Source organism: Rhipicephalus sanguineus, chromosome 6 (assembly GCF_013339695.2).
Source record: "Rhipicephalus sanguineus isolate Rsan-2018 chromosome 6, BIME_Rsan_1.4, whole genome shotgun sequence".
NCBI classification, from domain to species: Eukaryota; Metazoa; Arthropoda; class Arachnida; order Ixodida; family Ixodidae; genus Rhipicephalus; species Rhipicephalus sanguineus.
Genome location: NC_051181.1, coordinates 115,264,675 through 115,286,600, shown reverse-complemented (window position 1 = coordinate 115,286,600; position 21,926 = coordinate 115,264,675). Strand labels below are relative to the sequence as shown.

Sequence of the window (21,926 nt, the reverse complement as noted above, 5' to 3'; positions counted from 1 at the left end):
GACTGGAGGTTTTATAAAAGAAAATGAAGACATTAGCAGCCCACTTAGGTGTGTGTGTGTGTGTGTGGCTTACTTCCCATCAGCAAGTTCTTCTGCGTGTCCACATCTTGAAATGCGATCAGCTGAAAGTCAAGACTGGCATTTTGGTGGAGCCACCCTTCATGGCTCTGTGAAATTCTTGTCCGCCAAAGACAAACAGACAATGTGATAAGATTTAAATAAAATTTACTGACAGTTGCAACAGCTTTTAAAACGACATACATAAAATGCACACGCACCGAGTGAAAAAGAAAAAATCTTTTCATTGAATCTGGAACATAGCAATGTTACAGAAAGAAAACACAGGGTCGTTGAGTGCGTGTATATTGCCGAGTAATTGGTGGTACACCTGAGAGGACTGATAGGTGAATGTGCAGTATGATATCACTGCAAGCGCAGAACCAAGTGCAACGTTTTGTAAGCAGCAGTGATGTACAGAGTCGTCCACCCATAAGAGGAACACTTCACTAGTATTCAAGATGTCGCCACGACTTTGCAGATGTGTGGCGATATTGGAAACAGACTCATTGAAGACAGCAAAGCTGTAATATATATGAGAGTTTTCCCTTTGAAAGTACTACGGGCTTGTTCTGTTCCTGCTATAGGTCACTTGCCAACAGCCTGATCATGTGACATTCCTTTAAAAGTAAAAATTTTTTACTGTGGCAAAGATCACTTTTCAAGCCATTCTTTCTGAAATTTGATACCGCTGCACAAGAATGGCTGCACCACTCTCTTGACAGCTCTGCTGTAAATGATAAGGAACCGATATAATCACTCGGGCAGGCGTCTGTAAACCATGTAAGAATTTGTCTCCAGAGCTTAACGTCAAACTTAAGCTTCCATAAAGGATTGAACACTAGTGAGATCTAATCGTTAACATTGGACAATTCTCCTTACATCTTATTGGAACTGTATGCCTAAATGTCTAGACATTCTGCAATGCCTTTCCTTCTGGTTATTTGCAAAGGCTGCTATGCCTGTGGCAAGATGGGCAATGACGGTTAACGACTTGCGAGAACCTGTCCGAAATAATCCACACAGTCTTTTTACTCTTACGCCTGTACTTAATTTTAACTAACCTCTGTAGACTAACTCATGCTGTTTCATCTGGCAGTGGTCAGGTTAAGTGACAAGACGTACACACATACATCATCAAGCATATTTTGTCGCCTACCTTACAGTTGTGGCAATGTATGTTCATGCATTCATGTTTTACATCCGGGGTGCAGATTCAGCAATCGTATAACTTTTAGGGGGCCATTGCTTTTTGGCGTTTCAGTATTAGCTTAAACAACAGCACTGTGTGCCCCTGGGATAAATTTCAAAAGCTTTCGTATCAGTAACTTTGATTTCATTTCAATCTCCACACTTGCTTCTGATGCGTAGTACTAAGTACAGCCACAGTGATTCGAGTTTTGCGTACAAAACTTGGCTTTTGGCCAAAAACAGGATCACGCACTGTTCTGGCTATAGGGATTACGAATGCTGGCATCAAGTACATGGTGTGGGAAAACCGCCATAGTGTTGCCTTTCGTTTATCCAGTATGGCTCTAGCTTTTGCCATCACTTCATAGTTAGTGAAACTGCTGCACTGGAGCAAAACACGCCAGAATCTGGTTTATTAGAGAGATTTAGCTGAGCGTTTACACCTTGCTCCGATCAGACGTGTATGCTAGCAATTCTCACAAAAACTAATAGTGGCAACGGTAGTGCACGTGCGCAGAATGATCGTGTGAGCAGCAGTACGTAAAACGCATCTCTCTCTGCTCTAAAGCCAGTGGACCGTGATGGCGCATCTACCTGGCTTTGCTGTCGTTTCACAGATAAGTTGACTGTGTCCTTGTAAGACATACTAATCGAAAGTGTGAAATATAGGCAATTTCCTGCACTGGCTTGGGATGCTACACCTGAGCGGAGCGTAAGCAACGCGCAGCTCGAAATATTTCTCAATAGTTTTGTGATCAGAACTACGTGGCATTCACATTCAGGACATTGATGAATGCAAAGTTCTTAACAATGCCCCAAGGGTGTTCATGACACACTTCCCTTGAGTATGGTGCACAGAAAAGCTTATCCGTTTCTTGCTGTATTTCATGATAAAATTTTGGACCTTTCTGGCTGTTGACACTAAGTTTACATTTCCATCTGCTAATGTTACCTTGTCTACAGTCATTATTGCGCTGATATCACTAGCATAGAGGGGCTGAAAGCATACATGCCATCTTGGGATAGGATGCCTGCTGCAGAACTTCAGAGACTGTGTGAGTATTGAATGTGTGCATGTATTTTTATGCTTTCTGCTGCCATGTCAAACAGTAAGGAGGACACTTTCAGCAGCTGTTTTAAAGGGGAGAGTACACAAGAGAGTGCATTTGTGAATTTCTTGAACACTTGACTTGGTGAGTGAGTGAGCCACTTGTGCTATTGTATTTGCATGAATATAATGCTAGGGTTGTCTTTCTTACACTTTAGAAATAAAAATTTAATATTGTGGTCAGGATAAATGTCAACACTGCATCCAAAACCCCAGAAACCTAGTCAGCAATGTAGCCTAATATGGCAATATTGCTTGGTGCTGCTGTTGTATGCTATGTGCATAAGGTAGTCTTGTTACAGGTCGTAAATGACCTGACGGTGGTTATCTTCAATAGCTCATGTGACTGGCGCTTGAGACCAACTTAAGAAGAAAAAAAAACAAGAAAGATTGTTGCTTTATACTCGTAGTAGAGTATTTTAACGTGAGCTATAGTTTCAGAATTAAAACGACACACAATAGAAAATTATATTCATGCAAATACGGTGCTTTGATTATCTTCATACAGACGCTTGGGACTTGGTTTCAACCGCAGACGAGTTGTATATGAGACTAATACCATCTTGAGTATTTGTCAACTGATTGGACCTCGCTCCAGCATTTTGCGCCGATACGTGCGCTTTTTTTGGGGAGGAAACGCGAGAACACTTGTTTCGTCACATTTGTGTCGCCATGACGCACAGCAAATTTAGGACAGCACAAGTATTTGGTCCCGTTGGGCCGTTGTTTGCACAGTGCAAGCCTTGATTCCCGCAAGTTACACACATTAAAACAAGCTGCTTTTTATGTTCTGCTCTTTGTGTTCTCATCACTTCACAGAAATGGTACGAATAAGGGATGTGGTGGCGAGGCATGGAGTGTGTAGTGTGTAGTTTAGCATGTGTTCTTCGTGTGCTATTGTATCGTATTGTATTGTAATTTGTATCTAGCTTTGTGTTCACACCTTCAGCCGCAGAAACTTTGCGTGCAGGCTACGTTGCCTGTCAAGTATGGGCAAGTATGAATTAACAGCGGCTAAAAACGAGCGTGAACAGCCCAAAGTTGAAAGAAATGCCACACGTTCAGTTATTGTTTGCATCACTATCATTTTTCCTATCGTTTTAGCTGTTCCCCATCGACTTTAAACACAGCCCCTCAGCAGTACGCCTACAACTGTCCTTACAGATGATATTTCACGTACACACACGCACACATACACCGGTGACACGCTTACAATGTTTGAAACACATTCATGGTGAGAGTATCTGAGAGATGTGCTGTCTAGAGCAACGTACATTGTGTAGTTCCTTCTAACAACAATGCTGACATGCACGGCTTTTTCCTCCTGCGTGCTTTTCTCATACACTGAATCCACTCTGGCATCACATACAAGACACGTATAGTCTCAAGCACAACACTTAATCAGCGGGCACTGACACACTGCGTACGGTGTACAGCAATGACACGTTGCAACATCATAGACATTGCCGGACAATGAGCATCTTACACAAGAGCTCAATGCATGGCCTGTATTACAACATCTTTACAATCTACAACTCTATTGTACAAGCTCATCTTTGGAGGCAAGCCTCAGCAACAAAACATCAAGTATTTCCGAAACCAAGCAGCTACTGAGCAACCAGGCTCACTTGCAAGACAAACACTTTGGAATATCGATGCACAAAGTTCACGAACAACTATACAATTACCCGCATGAATATAGAAAGTCATAAATACTGCCAAGGTTCAAGGCAGGCCAAAAGAATGTTTTTATAACCTCTTAAGCACTTTTAACGAACCTAGCTTGTTAATATTTGTTTTGTTTCATTTATTTGGACATTTCAGGGTTTCAAGACATAATCTTTGTGACCGAAGCCTTCGCCTCAGTATTGTAAATTTTCCATTGCGATATTCCCATTTTGAAAGTGTTTTAACAAATGGAGCTTTTCCACTTAAAGCTAAGTGCTGGAAAGTCACGTTTATAGTCTCAGCATGTAAACCAGTGCCCAGACAGCGTTTTTTAAATTTCACTTCATGGAATTGTTCACGTAGAAGCACTCTAAAATACTCATTTTCCTGGTATCCTGCTGCATCTTTTGTGGCAATGACGAATTATATTACTCGGTAAAGAGGAAAAATGAGGCTTGCGCATGTGAAGTACGAAGTTCATTGGTTTTGAAAAGTGTTTTCGAAAGGGGGACGTTTGGAAATGTGACATACTAAAACAAAATAAGATGACCTTTAGTAAAAGTAAAAAGCACTTATGGGGTTAACATGTTAATTTTTTTGATAAGGAACATGTATGTCTCGTTGCACAGCGACTCCATATACTGTCTATTTAATGATCTAAGGTGCACTCAGTGAAGAAATCGATACAGCATATCGATTTGCCAATGTCTGCCTGCAGCTACCACTGCTGTAGCGCTGCTGTGTGAGTTGACAATGGCCCACAGGTGCAACAACCATCGAAAAAGTTTAACATGGCTTTTTGTACACCAGGTTTACAGGTAGAGTCTCCTATCATTGTATGCAAGAACTGCCCATCTTACGGCATTGTTTGTATGCTTTTCTTCCTTCTTTTGTTATGACATTTTGTACATCCAGCACAGCCTCTAAATGTACTCTGGGCATCACCTGTTCATAAAACCCCTACCAACATGCACAGCGAACCTTGTGTTGCTTGACCGAGGGCTACAGATGTCTCGATGACAAATGTACGGACCCGTTACATAGTAGCCCTCTGACCGTTGAACTCTTTCTCTCTCAACTCGCTTGTACTCCATCACGATAGCTTCCTTCAGTGCTGTCATGGATGCCTATAAAGAGCTGTAGGGTTCAGCCACGCCATGATTGTTTTATCACCAAAGCGTTTTATCTGTACATGTAGTGTGTGCCCTTATTCACGCATGTGACACAAACGGGGCAGCTGCGCACGATGTATCTGAAACACATATGTGAAGCATATATGTGTTGTATCTGAAGCACATATGTGACCATCCTAACGCAGCGCAATCACATCAGAGCCACGTACAAGAAAGGACTTTGCCACATTAAAGACGACACAATCACAAGAAAACGCTACGGCAAGCGTCCATGTCTCGTTGGATGGAACTGCTTGCAGGTCTTGCAGCACTTGAGGAAACTACTGCGACAGAGTACAGGTGTACAATACGTGATGAATGTTTCGACAGTTGGAGACTTCGACAGGTGTATACGCTTATACATCCACGAAGCCGTGTCTCCGGACTTCTCTTATGTAGCACGTCCACAACCACGCCTGTTCACAAGCGGCTTTAGGATCTTAAAGCCTTTTCCCAGAACCTGCGTTTCTGTAGCGTCGTCACAGGTGTACTGCTAAAGCCGTTTAAGCGCATTAGCAACATCATCGCAGTGCGGGGGGCGACTTTGTGGCGTCAAGAAATCTACCGCGAACACCACCGATGTATGCCTAGTCAGTCATGCTCTACAATGCACACCGCGTATAGGTACCACGTGGAGAAACACGCGGCGCCCCTCTGCCCGCGGCTGAAATGTGCCGTGACGTGCCGAAATTTACGCCGCCCGCGACATCGGCGCCTCCTCCCTACTTCGCGTGCAAGCGTTGTTCGTGGCACGTGCCGCACAACCGTGCGTAACACCGTAGCACCGTGGTACCATAACCGCGGGGTGCTAATCTGGCCGTTGTCAAATTCCGCCATGTTGTTCAGTTCCGGTCAACACTGATTGGCCCAGAGGGCTGATGCGGCCTCTCTGATTGGCTTAAATTGCCGCCATTACGAAATTTGACAGTATGGCGGAATGTATAGTGTACTAGAATAGCGGAATGTGACAATATCCAGCTTAGCTAGTACCCCTGTATTGCGCGCCTAAGGTCGGTTCATGCTCGGGCCTTGCAGCGCACGAATGTACACAAAAGTGAAGGAATGAAGAGTTGCAAGAAGAGTGCTACTCGTTCGTCTACGGGCGCGCGCTGCAGCTGCTGCGCAAGATAATTCTCGTCAAAGCGGTGTTCATAAATGTCTCGCAGCACCGAGGATCGATATTTCGGTAGAGCATAGCGCGGACATTCTTGCTTCTTGGGGGACATGAACAAAGGCTCGCGCTTTCAGCTGAACATGGCGCTGCTAGCGCATTCGACGAAAAATGGCTGCCATTACGCGCTTGACGTTCGCGATAAAAAGAAGCTGAGGGAGGGAATAATTCGCGCTCCGTTGGGCTCGCTCGGCAATGGAGGAAGACGCCGGAAGACGCACTGCGTTTATTTCTCGGGGGCGGCATTCGCGCGAGAAGCCGCGGGAGGACGCGGTCAAGATCAAGCGGGCGCGAACGTCATGCACGCTTGAGCGACGCCGCCATATTCGCTTGTTAAAACCTCCCGCGCGCATCGAGAAGCGAACGGAAAACGTTCGACGGGTTTACGACCTTCGATGACGCGGTGCTAGAGAATGTCTCCACGCAGGAATGACGATGAAGCGCTGAGTTATGTTTGCGAAACCTGCCGCGGAGTGAGTTGCCGCGACGAACAGCGTACTATGCCGAAGCTTCGAAAGAGGCGCATAGTACTCGCGCCCGTTGTGTTATACCGATCGTCCACAACCATAATTGTTTCTATATATGTAACCGCAAAGCGCGACTTTGCTACTATGTACACGAAGAAATAAAAACAAATATGGCGTAAAAAAAAAATAGCGGGATGCCCGAAAGACTCCGCTCAGGGCAAAAACACTGATATAAGAAAGCCGCAGCTTCACGTTGCATGTTTGAAAGATTTTCTCAAGTGCGGCTGACTGCACTTCGAGAAGTGTAGTTTACTGCTATATGTAAATACAGAAAGAAAAAAAAAACGAAATCGGCGCAGATATCGAAAACAATATACTCGGAGAAACTTCTAAAAGCAGAAACCATATCACATACTGTCGTGGCTCGTCCACATACAAAATATTGAAATGCTTGGTGGGAAGTTTAAAGCGCAATTAAAGCATAGCTGACAGCCTCGTAGTGGCGTCACTTGATCACGCAGTTGCTCTTTAACGCAACGAAAGAATACTTAAATAAACATATACAGTGATGACTATGGGCCGCAGTACGGTACCGCGTAGTGCGAAGCGAACTATAAGTACCTAATACGGTATATATATACACTGCACTCTGTGAACCGCTATAGCCCAGTTAACAGATTCAAGCGACCACTGGTCTAACAGTGACTGTCTGCTTAAATTATCCAGGGCTTTGTATTTCGGTTTGCCCAGACCTATAGCTGACCGAAGTGATCACGTGACGTTGTTTTTCCGTTCAGTCACGGTCGTGCTCCGGCTTCACTCTTTGGGTAGCAGTAACGTGAATGTGGTGTACTTTGCTTCACGGGTCATAAATAAGAACTGCGTAAGCGCAGGCACATTCGTCAGCGCTGAATCCAGAGCGATACCCCCTGAGAACAAAGCAACGGAGCCGTTTCCGCATGAACAGAAAAGTCCACGTTCACGTAACCGTCACTTTTTTCCAAGCAGGTGCGCCATGTGCAACTGCAAGAATGTGTGGTCGCGTACGTGCATACACGCTCAGCTCTTCACAGACGTGGCGCAGTCGTCCGCTGGGCGCCGTTCAGAGGATGGTGCACCCGCAGCAGCAGGTCTGCGGGTAGTCCGGCGCGTACGCTTTCTTCTCGTGGCCGAACACGCTGAAGGTGCCCACGTGCGAGCGCCACTCGTAGTACACCGTCGACACCGGGATCACGCGCACCCGTTGTCTCTGCACAAGGACACGAGGTTGTGGAGAAGTTTGAGTCAGGCTTAGCGTGCGAAGGTACTCGTTTCACATTTTCAAAAAGAAAAAAAAAATGAGTAGCGGCGAATACAGACACGGTAGGATGCTGTAGAGTCACTGGAAAAATTTCAGAGTATCGCATCTGTTTTCCGCGCGCCGCCGCCGACGCGATTGGCTTACTCGGATCACGTGACCTCTCGCCGCCATATCCCTTCCAAGCGCTTTGGGTGCAGGCGCGTTCAATGCAGAGCGTGGCAGGACATTTAGCAGTACCACGGTCCCCAGAAGTACTTCGTCGCTTTTATAACGCGTCATGCAGACAGGGGCGTAAGAAGACATTTTTTTCGCGCGGGGGGGAGGGGGCACGGGCCCGGTGTGCCACCCCCTGGCTACGCCACTGCATGCAGATGCGAGAAGAGAGTAGCTCACCATCAATCGAACGTTACTGGTGAGCTACTCTGGGAATCTCGTTTGCCGTGTGGGAAAAATTAATGTCAAAGAGCGCCGTTCTACGTGGCTGCATAGTTGGCCTGAAAGTATTCGCCCCCCTTGAATAACACTCCTTCCTGCAGTGAACTACACTAACTTTGCTGGAAAAGATCATATGCGACAGGATACTTCACCTCTTCGGTTCGTTATGGTCAGCAATATTGAAAACTACATACCTTTCTATTTGCTCGGCTCTTTATATCTCGATCTGTTGAACAGATTACGCATGCTATCCGAGTTATAAGCGTGTCACGCACGAGAGCGAAATCAAACATTTAATAAAATAATAACTGTTTACTGGTATACCTTGAAGGCAATTGTGGCATGATCTTTGGCACTGCACAAAATAGAAGCATGGAACTCTGTTAATAAACTTGGTATAAGACAATGTTATCAAGCGTATTTTTAAACTTGTTGCAAAAAAATGCTGCTAATGCTGCATTGCACCGAGCGTACCCTTAAAATACTGTATAGTTGGTGAGAAATGGTCAGAGCAAAAAAAAAAAAAAAGCAGATCCCACGCATTCAGGGAGTCGATTTTATGCGAGCCCTAGGTCTATATACATACTGTGTTGCAGTAGCATGCGCTTTAAAAATTCCGGGATGTGCTATTTCAGATCAAAAGAATATCAAGCACCGTGCCGAGGAAGTTTTAATAAGAGTGCAGTATGAAAAAAAAGTGCAGCAGTGTAGAAACCGAACCCCAGCTGTTTACGCGCTGGCAACGCCAAAAAAAAAAAAAAACTGTTTGTCGGAACACAGCAAAATATTTGCAAATTAATTGCAACGTTGGGAATATTAAGGAGACAAGACATAGGAAATGAAACGATTAGGTAGTGATGTCAATCATTTTTGATGGCCTATTTTCTACGTACCGTAAGTTAAGATGCACCTTACCTACCGCACGCCGATTCGCCCGTGCGTTCGGCTGCTGACGTTCCGAATCACGACGTCGCGCACAACTTCCAATTACACACAACTTCTATTACACACACACAACTTCTATTACACATATCAACCGGTTGAACAGCAAGCACGGTGCGCAAGCAAGCGATGCGTCAGCGATCAGTCGAAGGACGCAATGTTGAATCGGTTGAATGTTCTCGACGTTGTTCGATAACGTTCTCGATGTTGTTCGATAACGTTCTCGAGTGCAGTGAACCTGAACACCTACTGCAACACTAGCGCAAACAGTCATGATTCATCAAATGTCGAAGTAAATGGCATCTCGCACGATGTCTCTGCGCTAATGCAACTATGTTTACAGAACCGGAGCTAGCGAACACGCCCGGGCGTGACACGAAAAGAGATCGATGAAGCCATCAAGAGAGTTCGCGAGCACATGGCAACATTCGCCGTACGTTTCATTAGTTACACCGCTAACCGCGCAGTCGATCCATACCTCTCGATGACTCGAAATCACTTCTAATATCCTCTTGAATAAACACACACACATAATGCCGTTCTACCGAGCGTAACACGGCGCTGAGGCTAAAAGAGCGGTCACTTCTCAACACACGCTAGCAACGCGCCGGACGGTCTGGAAGGGACATGGCCGCCGCCACCCAATGTTTCCCGCTTGCAGCCTACCTTTGCGGTACTCTGATTTTCCAGTGACTCTAGGATGCTGCAGGCAGGGCTTAAAGTCAGGGGGGGCTCGGAGGGGCCTGGCCCCCCTTCCATTTCTTAAGGAGGGGCTGTATGTATGCGTGTATGAATGTATATATAGGCCGCCGCCCACTAAGCCCCCCCCCCCCCCCTCCAATGAAGGGAGGCTTTATGCCCTGGCTGCAGGAGGCTCAGGTGTCCGCACAACCACGTGCGGATATACCTAAGCGTACACAAGCGGTACGTCGCACAACATAATAATGTGGTCTTTTTTTTTTTTTTCGGCGAACACCTTCTATCGTAGGGAGTGCCAATGTAATTGGACGTTTCACCGCAGCCCTCCCGCCCTCCGTTTCGACGAGTCCGAGAGAAAACAAGCTTCGAAATGGAGGCAAAAGTGAAAATGAAGCAATGACATGCAGCTCAACGGCCTTCCTTTGGTCCCTGGCTTGTACAGGTGGGAAGTAGACCGCTCTTGAAATGACACATCAGGGGTGCTCGGCCTTCATTATCGTCAAGAACCCGCAAGGTCGTTTAATGTGCAATTCTGCACATTAAACGATGGACCTGTCCTCTCATCGTTTAATGCGCAATTCTGCACATTAAACGATGAGAGGACAGGTCCGGCTGAGTAAAGATATGGGATTGACGTGGCGATAAGCCCCTCCTCCCTCCGTGCGCACGCCTATGTTCGCAGGGGCGCGAAATCTAATTCATGAAAAGTTTCCGAAATTGATCGGGCAGCGCAATGGCGCAGTTGCACTGTACATCGTATCGTTTATTCGTATCAGTAAGAGGGGTTTAGAAAAAAAACGTGCCTGAAATAACAAAACAAAATATATGGCAAAAATGACTGAGAAGCTATATGAGTCGCGAGGTTTGTTAGGATGGAAGAATAAGGCCCACGATAACTAGGAAACGGTTCAGTGGGCTACTGGTATTCGTCACTCGTCCGTTTATTGAGAACACGTCAAAGGATTAGACGAGCGACTGAATGCGCCGCCGTGAATGAGGCTGCTGTGTACCTGCCTGCATATCTTCACGCAGCGCAGCACAGCGCACACTGAGATGGGGGAAGAGTGAAGTCGTCGGTCAATAAACGGTCGGTCGCTGCTAGTTAAAGGGTCTCATCACTCACGGCACGTCCCGGGCCCACGCTCGATCACTCTTCGCGACCAGGGCGCGCACCAGTGCATGGCGCCGCGTGTTTACCGTGGCACGCTGCCATCGAGGAAGGCGGGCCGGACGTGCACAGCACAAGCAAACGGTGCCGGGAGGCCCGGCCGCGTAAAAAGAAACAGGAACACGAACGAACAAAGCGGTGCATTTGTCCAACGTGCGCTCGACGCTGCAGACGGGTGATGCGTGCAGCGATATTCGCGGTGCGCTTGCGAGTTTCTGGCACGTGTACAGCAACTCTTTTCAAGTTTCGACATTTACAGCATCGCGACGAGGTGGGCGGCCAGGACGGGCATGCCAGGTAGCAGAAAAGTTAAAGTGTGCACATGTTTGCGAATACGTAGCCTTTCTTCTACATAACTGTAACACATCTCTCCAAGCCACCGACACACCAACGGCGTGACTCACCGCATATTGCCGGCCGCCAAGAACGCGATCTGGGTGCCGTATGTGGCGGGTTACTTGCGGGCAGTGCGCACGGTACGTCGCTAAGTAACTCTGCGAAGGATGCTGTTCTGCGTGGACAATGTCTAATACCGCCATATTGTACAATTATATAACTGCTGCAATTTCAGTCAATCAGAGCTTATATACAAAATGGAGGATCGTCGAATTCCGGTGTACTGCCAAGTTCTGTTACGGCGGCAACCAGGCATGCCTACGTAGCAGCCTTCTAGACAATTCAGAGCTGAGAAGACGGCGAATTTGAGGATGTCCATGATATATCGCATCCAGTTGCCGGAATAGTCTGTTAAGTAAGCTGAACTCCGCAAGCCATTTAACTCTTAACTCGAACAGATCACTCGCGGCCTTTTGGTCATACGTAGCTAACTTACTCTGACACTGAGGACATTCACAACGAAAACGTTCGGCGCACCACTCGAGCTCTCATGCCTCCGCGTGGTCATGACCTCCCGAGTGGCCTCACTCGTCAAGAGCAGGTATCGCTCCGAAGAGTTCGCGTGAGTGCGGCTGTGGCGCCTTCAATCCGCACAGAGTGAGGGTACACATCCAAACAGGATTGAGCTGCCCGTTTTGTCCTGCGCCAGTGCGGGAAGCCGACCTGAACCGCCTTTTATGGACGTGCGCCTTGGGCAACAAGCGGCTCGTCGACGCCACCTGCGGCGTGCGGGACTTCAGCACACCAGGCCGGCAGACTTACAGCAACACATCGTGTGTCCCCTCTGGACTTTATGGGGAAAACACAGCTGCACAATTCTGCGTAAAGTGTATTGATGCCGAAGGGCAAACTAACGAAACTTAAAAAAAAAAAACTAAAAGCTGGGGGTGTCACTTAATTATGGATGGTGTGTTTGCCATCGGTGCGACTAGCACAGTGTGTCCGTCACCGCAGGCACTGTGCACTCTAGTTGTTCTACACTTTCAGCTGAAAAAAAAAAATTACTGCTATAGACTCCGTGCAGTTACGGATCGCCGTGGTTCAATAGACGAGAAAAAACAGATCGATATTGAGAGAGAGCACGCGTTGGTGAAGGACCGTATAAAGGACACGTATTTAGCTCTAAGCCTGGCAATATGCTCACGCTGGGAAGACGGACACGGGCGAATGACAGGGAAAATAAGTGTAGCGAAGTCTGGGTGGATTCGGAAAAACGAGCAGACCGATTCACAAAGTACCGCAAGCACAATGCTGCACACTATTCAATGATCTCATTGGTGAACAAAATTCGGTACAACTGAACATTAGCGAGAACAGACTGTATAGAGTTCAGTCTCCGAATAGCTTTAAATCATATTCGGCTCTTTGATTATATTCGTCTCTATAGGCGTACATAGTTACGCTTGGAAGCTGGACAATATATTCATTTATGGCTCGAAACAATTATTCTAGTGTTTTAGATGCGAAGTATCTTATGGTGGAGTTCAATCCGGTGGTGGTGGTGTGCGGCGTGAACACCCTTACTGTGCATGCCCATACCCTCTCCCCTCGCCCTCTCCACTTCCCCTCTCCACTTTCCCTCTCCCCTCCCCCTCCCCACTTCCCCTTTCCGCTCTTCCTCTGATACGCGGGCTAGACATGCCGAAATTCTCTCCTGCGCAACTCCGCGAGCATGCGCGTCCCCTCCCCCTCTCTCTCCCCTCCTACGCTGCTCCCCTCTCGCACGCCTGCCGACCGCGATCCCCGCTCGCCTTGTGAGAATTAACGGCCAGGCTAGAGGGAAGACAAGACGCGCGTAGCGTTCCTCTTCGCGTTCCACGACGTGAAGTCGGTAGCATGCCCAAAGAACGCCAACGGAACGCGATCGTGCAAGTGCTCCGGCTTCGCGTCGCCTCATGGTGCCCTTTAGCGGGAAATGGTGTAATTTTTTAGTGAATGCCCGCAGGTAAAGTATATGACAATTGAGAAAATAAAGAAATATATGGCAGTTGGAGATTTTTATGTGTTTCTTATACAGACAGTCCTATGGTTGTTTTCACGAGATATATGCAGTGGACACGTTGCTGTTGTCGCTAAATAGAGTCAACTAACAGCTGCGTGCTTGAACGCCATACCGGACTTACAAGGCAGCCTGGACTCGTAAACGCTGATCTTTTTATAAATTTATGCCGTAGGGCGTACTGGCGCCAATAAAAGAATAAGCTCTCGGAGCAGTCCTTTGTGCAGTTCGTGACATAAATGCCAGCGCCGTAGTTTTTCATAGGGAATCACGTGACAATATTGAGGATACAGCCCCAGTAAGACCTGATCACGAGGTGTTTATGTACTAAGATCAATTTCATCTTGCCAGTCGCGCAGACAGAGAAATCATCGGCCGCTCAACTGTCTGCTAGATAATCCTTCTTTGGGTCGTCGCGTCCACAGTAGACAGCTCACTAATTCACTCGATCAGTCACTCAGTATACAAAGGAGTTCAACGACAATTTTCCAGCAGCGGCAACATGCCAGCGTAGTGAAGTGCACAGGTGCACTGTATACATTTGGGCGGGGGGGGGGGGGGGGCAAGGAGACGCAGTCTCTGAAAACAAAATCTATATTGTAGACCTACGATAGCTCCCTTCACTGCCTTATACAAAAGTATGAATCGCCCGAATTTGATACTCATTGGCCCTTTCATTCATTCATTCATTCATTCATTCATTCATTCATTCATTCATTCATTCATTCATTCATTCATTCCTTCATTCATTCATTCATTCATTTATTTATTTATTTATTTACGAGGCTTTAATTGGCTGGCTCGTCCACTAATTGCCTGCGCTCACTCGGCTGGTAAAGGCAAATTTACCACGCTTCGCCCGTTTCCAAACGCGCGAGCATAATCATCGCGCGCTCGGCTCGAGTAATTAAGGCCCAGTCCAGCCCACGCAACGCGTGCTTCGCGCCGAATCCGGCGATTTTTTTATCCGCATACACGGAGAAGACACGACAACGTTGTTCGCTCGGTCGTCGAATTAAGAAAGACGACTCGCGTTGGTTGCGCATTAGCGTCGTTCTCGTGGCATGCGTGCGTGCGTGCGTGCGTGCGTGCGTGCGAATATAACGAGCTGCCGCACGCGTTTGTGCGTATGTATAAAAAAATTCGCGGCTGCAATGCTCGTGGCGGGTTCGCGCGTGGCGAATACGCGCGCGTGCTGTCCGCGGCCACGCTCGATTCGACACGCTTGCGTAGCCGCGACCGCCACCGGACGCAAGGACGCACCGCGGATGCGCACGCGACGCATGCACAGGGAAAACGAAGGTTGGCGGGAGCGGGACCATATGTTAGGAGCGAAGTTCTGCGGCAAAAGCTCTTATACTTCGATATTCGTGAGAAATACGCTATAGTCGTAATTTCGTAAAGGAAAATATAATAATAATAATAGTACTTGGTCGAAGGAAGAGAAAATTCAAAACAAGAATGTGTATGTACTGTATTAGATGAAAAAAACATGGCTGATTCCTCCGTCATAGGAATCGGTATAACACGAAAGTGAAACGTGTCTTCACAGAAGTAGTGCATATGATATATGAGAGCTTGTACAATGTCTATTCGTGTTTGGCAGCTATAGCACCATTTGACGTGGATGCACCCATGTTGACAGCATGTCTCTATCGCGACGACTAACGCCCATGATCATGATAAAACCGTTGAGGTAGCTGACGGTGTGAACATATATTTGGACACAGCGAATCGTTAATCGCGCGTAAGGATGATATCAACAAGCTCATAATCAACACTGGTACCCGGTATGCGCTTCTTCAAAGCGTCGTCAATTAAGGAGAGAAACGGCACGGTGTGCGCTGTCTAGTAATGGGTAGCCGACGCCTGTGCTCATGCATACATAACACATACTGCACTTCAGCAACGCGGGAGGTAGAGGTTCGTAGCCTGAGCCGCAAACGCGTGCGTCCCGCTGGCCTCTGTCTCGCAGGCGCTGCTCTCGCTCCACCAAGGCACGACATTCGCCCGTCGAAATCGCGTCCTTTCTGCAACGCATATTGCAGCAGTTTTGTTAGTCGGTGCTCTCGCATTTGAAGTAGTCGGCGGCAGAGAAATCCCGTTCGTGCACGTGGAAGCTGCACTACTCCGATGAGCCGACGCACGCTAACACGAATCCAAAGGCAAAGAACGTAACTGCGTCAAGGGTGCCTCGGCGACGCCAGCGCGGCCAGTCTACCTCTCTGGTATCGAGACGCTTTAACTGCTTTAACCATGACCTCCGATATCACGTGCAATCTCGGAGTAAGCGCTAGTAAGTGTCGATCGTGAAGCATTACTTCTTTCCACCTCTCACAGACGGCGGCACCGCCCCGCTCCGCCCGCCGCGAAAGAGAATGTGTGAAAGATATAAGGCGCGTTCGCGCCGTGCCTAGCATCTCCCGAGTTGGCTTAGTCGGTAGAGCGTGGGGCGCTTGCCGTCGCGGCCGCAACGTCGTGGGTTCGATTCCCAGCGGGGTATCTTTTTCTTCATAGAGTTAATATACTGACTCTAGAGGAAAAGCTCCCCATAGGGCCCATGCATTGGAACCTATAACCGCATGGGTTCCGCCATGATGGAACGAAACGATCGTTGCCAGCGTTGCCAGACCCTGAGACGCTCGCTATATTTGACGGTGGTAATCAGTTTTAATCTACCAACCTAAGCCAGCTACGCGCTGTTCAGAGAAGATCAGCTGTGTTTTGATGCGTGAAGCCGTGTGTTAGTGTACGGTTGTCTGTGCAGCTGGTCCTGTTGATAACAGTTAAAATTTCCACCTGTTTGTGCATGGTTTTTACTAGGCACTCCCTACCAAAGTTTCTCCGTTCGCTGGCACAAAGGTCACTCGACAGATTCGCAGCTCGAAGCAAAGTCCGTAGGCCGTGGTCGCGCGCTGATTCGACTTGCAATGGCGAGACACCTGTATCAACGTTCTTTTTCAGCTCATTGCTGCCGTACTTCAGCGCAGAGAGCCGTAAAGCAGAACAATGTCGATTGCAGCATGCAGCGGCGAACGTGAGTGAGACATCTCCCGAAAGCTTCAATCGAAACTAAAGTTACACGGCCCACGAAGCTTATCGCCGTTAAAAAGTATAAAAAAAATCGGTTGCGACTAGTTCGTACATTCAGGGCTTGTCTCATCTCTTCTTTGCCGTCCGTCCTGGTTTGCACTGATGCACTGAAGTTTCCAGCTCGAAAGAAAAAAAAGAGCTGTCACATGAAGTCGAGTGGTATGCGGCGACAGAAGACGCACACAATGGGACACTATGACAACTACGAGATACACGTCGTGAACGAAGTTTCAGGGGCGTTGACACGACGCGCAAACCGGCGCAATCGGCCACAAGCACATACTCCCGTACTCGCGAGTGTTGATATGGTGGTGCCATCTAGTTAACCCGCCTGCAAACGCTCCTTTCCGCGCGCAGTAAATTTCATAAATAGCCGTCGTATTCTTTCGTAGAAGTATTTAAAATAAACACAAAACAATATCCGTAAGTTTTTAATTGTGCAGGTGCTTCTTTAGGATTGATATGTGATGGCAAGAATGACAACGTTCCAAGATGTCAGCGTTCTTGTGGTTATAGGTCTCGCGGCCCAGCTTTTCCTCTAGAGTCAGTATATTAACTCTATGTTTTTCTTGGTTTTTTTCTTTCTCACCCGTTGGCGTCCATTTTATCAACGTCATATCCGTGACGGATGTACTTGGTGGACCCCGGCATAAAACACTTTCGTGTTAAAATCCTTGAACAAAGGGTGTGGTTGAATATATATATAATGTTTCAACAAGTGGCCTTGTCTATACTGCAACTGCATCGTGCTATATATAGGGTGAGCTGAACCCCTGAAATTTTAACCAGCCCCTTGACATCCCCCTTCCGGAGTACCCTAAAGAGTGCCCTAAGCCCCTCCCCCCTCCCCCCGCACCTAGAAGGACCTCTCTCAATATTGAGGTGCACCCCTGACGACGGGCCGAATTAGAGCTGGTAAGGTATGTATAAAGGGCAACAAAAGGACTCGCAAAAGGACAGAATGGTGACAAAAGTGGCACAAGGGTTCTTAGTTGACATATTTAGATTAATTATGACGAAACAGTGCAGACAACTGGACAATGCGCTGCCTACGAAGTGAGTTTTCTTTTATTCGGAGTCATACACAATATGCAAGACAGAGGACACAAAAGGCACAGCGTTATCTATAAATGGCGCGGCCGGCCGGCCGGCACGAAACGGCAGTGATACATAATCAAGGACTCCTTCATTATGTATCACTGCTGTAGCGTGCCGGTCGGCCGGCCTGCCGCGCCATTTATAGATAGCGTTGTGGCCTTTCGTGCCCTATGCCTTGCATATTGTGTATGACTCCGAATAAAAGAAAACTCGCTTCGTAGACAGCGCATTGTCCAGTTGTCTGCAGTGGACCACTGGAACCATATTCCACCTCCGCATTTTCAATGTGGCCAACTGGAGAGGTTTCTCTTTATTATTTTCAATTATAGTACTGAATATACGAATACCCGAAGTGCATTAGCACCGCCGCCGTGCTGTCCGGCTGTCGACGGCGAATTTGCGACAAGCGGGTACACTTATTATGTGTCGACAGAAGACCAAAGCGTCAGTTTGACGAGTTCCACCCCGCTCCCCCTCCTGACCAAACTAACTCGTCCACAATGCCCCAGACGATGATGGGAATACGCTTCGATGACACGGACAGATAAAAGATGCCACCCCCCCCCCCTATTTTTTTTTCAGCCGCATATATCTTAGCAGCCCTATTCAGCGGATCCATTCTTTTGCGTGGTTCAATGTTCGAATAAACCTCGCACAGCTAAGCGTTCAAATTTTGATCACTACAGTGGTAGGTTTGGGCTTGACGATACCCACTGATTTTGTAGCTTGTTTCCTTGCGAGGCGACGTCCGCCAAGTGGTATAATTCGTTGTACATCAGCAGAATTTCGCGACCACGCAATTACGCTGAAGGAGCAACAAGAAGCAGGGCCAATATATGCATGCCCAACGTATGTCAACGTGCACCTCGGATCGGAAAAGAGTTGGCCCTGCGACTGGCTCCAACTGAACTGCTACTAGTCTGTGCGTCCTTCGCTTTAACGCCATTGCCGGGCACGCGCAGATCGCGTTGTGACGAGGCTTACCTGCATGAGGATCTTCTCCGACTTGAAAGCGGCCGCGTGCTTCTGCACCAGTTGCACGGAGGCCATGTTCACCGTCATGTCGGGAAAGTGGTTGATCGGCCAAATCTGTTGAGGCAAAAGGGCATATGCGCATGATGACATCCTTCTGTAATAAATCAAGCCTTTAATTCTTTGTTTAGTTCGAGTGTTACGTTCGTTCTCTGGTGTAGCTATTGAAATAAAGATGATATTTTGAGGACGATGTCTTCCCAAGTCTCCGTTACAGGTATGATGTCGACGATAACTTCTCGCCGAATTCAACTACCGCAGTTATTCGCATAGGATGCAAGCACTGATTACAAGTTTACGGCTGGCTACTGTTAGCTAAACGATGGCGTATTGATGGCGAACGTTGGCTATCCGCTTTTATAAACGGAACGTTGTCTTTATTCAATAATAATGCAAAGACTGAGTTGTCTGCCCATTTAAATGAGTGAAAACCATAAAACTTGCAAAGGAATCAACAGAAAACTTGAGAACATAATTACTCTAGATGTGGACACTTTTCCTTATGGACAAAGGATAGGAATGACATGTCACGGATACTGAATGGCTGCCCTGAATCGGATGTATTATATTGTCACGTGGTCGTGACGTCGACGAAGACAGCAGTCGGCGTTTGCAGGATGAAACTGTTTATTTGGCCGAACTTGTGGCCGGAAAATGAGAACTAGAACTACAGCAATACACGCTGTACAATAATAGCAGCGAACAGGGCGTCGTCCGTCGATCAACTGACAAGCGGTCAAGCGCGTCGGCTTTTATACAGGCGCTATGGAACTTTCCAGCAATATCGCTGGTGGCGGCGTTATCTCTCGACAAAGCTGGAACATTCGCGTGCGGCGCGCAATCTTAACAAAACGATCTACCAAAATCGTGAAGCTTCTCGAACACTGCATCGGGGCCAGCGTCGAGCGTTGATAACCGTCCTTGCCGGTCAAACTCAAACACATCAAAATAAAAGAAGAGGCGGCCGTGGCATTGCCCCCCTCTGAAAAAGCATCGTCCCGATGCTTGCAACAGAACACGGAAAGGAAAAAACAAGTGCATACACAAATAAATTACAATAACAAAGGAAAAAGTAGAGTCCCCAGGTTCGCTAGCGCGCAAAAAACGGCTTAAGGCGCACGACATGGACGACTTCAGGTCGTGCGCGGCGTCGCTGGGAGTTCGTAATGCCATCCGGGACGACCTCGTAGTCAAGAGCGCCGTGACGTCGAAGCACCTTGTATGGCCCGAAGTATCGCCGAAGAAGTTTTTCACTGAGCCCACGTCGGCGTATCGGCGTCCAGACCCACACACGGTCACCGGGTTGGTACTCCATGTGGCGTCGTCGAAGATTATAGTGACGGCTGTCGACCCTCTGCTGGTTCTTGATGCGCAGGCGGGCGAGCTGTCGAGCTTCTTCGGCGCGTTGCAAATAGGCGGCAACGTCGAGGTCGTCTTCGTCGGTGGCGGTTGGTAGCATTGCGTCGAGCGTCGTTGCCGGGCTCCTTCCGTAGACCAGCTTGTACGGCGTCATTTGCGTCGTTTCTTGCATGGCCGTGTTGTATGCGAAGGTCACATACGGAAGGATGGCATCCCACGTCTTGTGTTCGACGTCGACATACATGGCCAGCATGTCGGCGATGGTCTTGTTTAGCCGCTCGGTGAGGCCATTGGTCTGTGGATGGTACGCTGTGGTCCGGCGGTGGCTTGTTTGGCTGTATCTCAGTATTGCCTGAGTTAGGTCAGCAGTAAACGCCGTACCTCTGTCGGTGATGAGGACCTCTGGGGCGCCATGACGCAGGAGGATGTTCTCAACGAAGAACTTCGCTACCTCGGCGGCACTGCCTCTGGGTAGGGCCCTTGTCTCGGCGTAGCGGGTGAGGTAGTCGGTAGCTACGACGATCCATTTGTTTCCGGTACTGGACGTCGGGAACGGCCCCAGTAAGTCCATCCCAATTTGCTGGAACGGCCGTCGAGGTGGCTCGATAGGCTGCAGAAGTCCGGCTGGCCTAGTCGGCGGTGTCTTGCGTCGCTGACAGTCCCGGCAGGTCTTGACGTAGCGAGTTACGTCGGCGACAAGGCGCGGCCAGTAGTACTTTTCCTGTATTCTTGCGAGCGTGCGAGCAACACCCAGGTGTCCAGACGTCGGGTCGTCATGCAGAGCCTGGAGGACCTCTGGTCGCAATGTCGAGGGCACTACGAGAAGGGAATCGGCTCGAAGCGGCGAGAAGTTCTTCTTAAGGAGAACACCGTTGCGCAAGAAAAACGACGTCAGTCCTCGCGTGAATACCTTGGGAACAACGGTGGTCCTGCCCTCGAGGTATTCCACAAGGCCCCTGAGTTCTGGGTCCGCTCGCTGTCCTTCGGCGAAGTCTTCGGCACTTATGGTTCCGAAGAAGCAGTCATCCTCCATGTCGTCCTGCGGCGGTGGGTCGACGGGGGCGCGGGACAGGCAGTCGGCGTCGGAGTGTTTTCTTCCGGACTTGTAAACGACGGTTATGTCAAATTCTTGAAGTCGTAGACTCCACCGTGCGAGGCGACCTGAAGGGTCCTTCAAGTTAGCTAGCCAACACAAGGCGTGGTGGTCGCTCACAACTTTGAAGGGCCGGCCGTAGAGGTAGGGGCGAAACTTCGATGTAGCCCAGATGATGGCCAGGCACTCCTTTTCTGTAGTTGATTTCTGCCTTTGATAGCGACCGGCTAGCATAACTGATGACCCTTTCGAATCCGTCGGTCTTTTGCACAAGGACGGCGCCGAGTCCTACGCTGCTTGCGTCGGTGTGGATTTCCGTATCGGCGTATTCGTCGAAATGCGCAAGTATGGGAGGCGTCTGCAGGCGTCGTTTCAGTTCTTGAAATGCTTGAACTTGCGACGTTTCCCACGTGAATTCGACGTCGGCCTTCGTGAGTTGCGTCAGTGGCTCGGCGATCCGTGAAAATTCCTTGACGAA

General features: G+C 48.3%; 1 protein-coding gene across 2 annotated transcripts in view; it reads right to left on the bottom strand.

Moving 5' to 3' along the window:
• Positions 1-207: 207 nt before the first annotated feature.
• The window catches only part of LOC119396224 (protein SSUH2 homolog), a 74,915-nt gene continuing 53,196 nt past the window's right edge, over positions 208-21,926 (bottom strand). For both annotated transcript variants that reach the window (XM_037663342.2, XM_049417010.1), the window contains 2 exons: positions 18,949-19,053; positions 208-8,083 (listed from right to left, as the gene is read on the bottom strand). In XM_037663342.2, the coding sequence (XP_037519270.1) occupies positions 7,937-8,083; positions 18,949-19,053 (252 nt within the window). In that variant the 3' untranslated portion in view covers positions 208-7,936. The remainder of the gene's footprint in view (positions 8,084-18,948; positions 19,054-21,926) is intronic.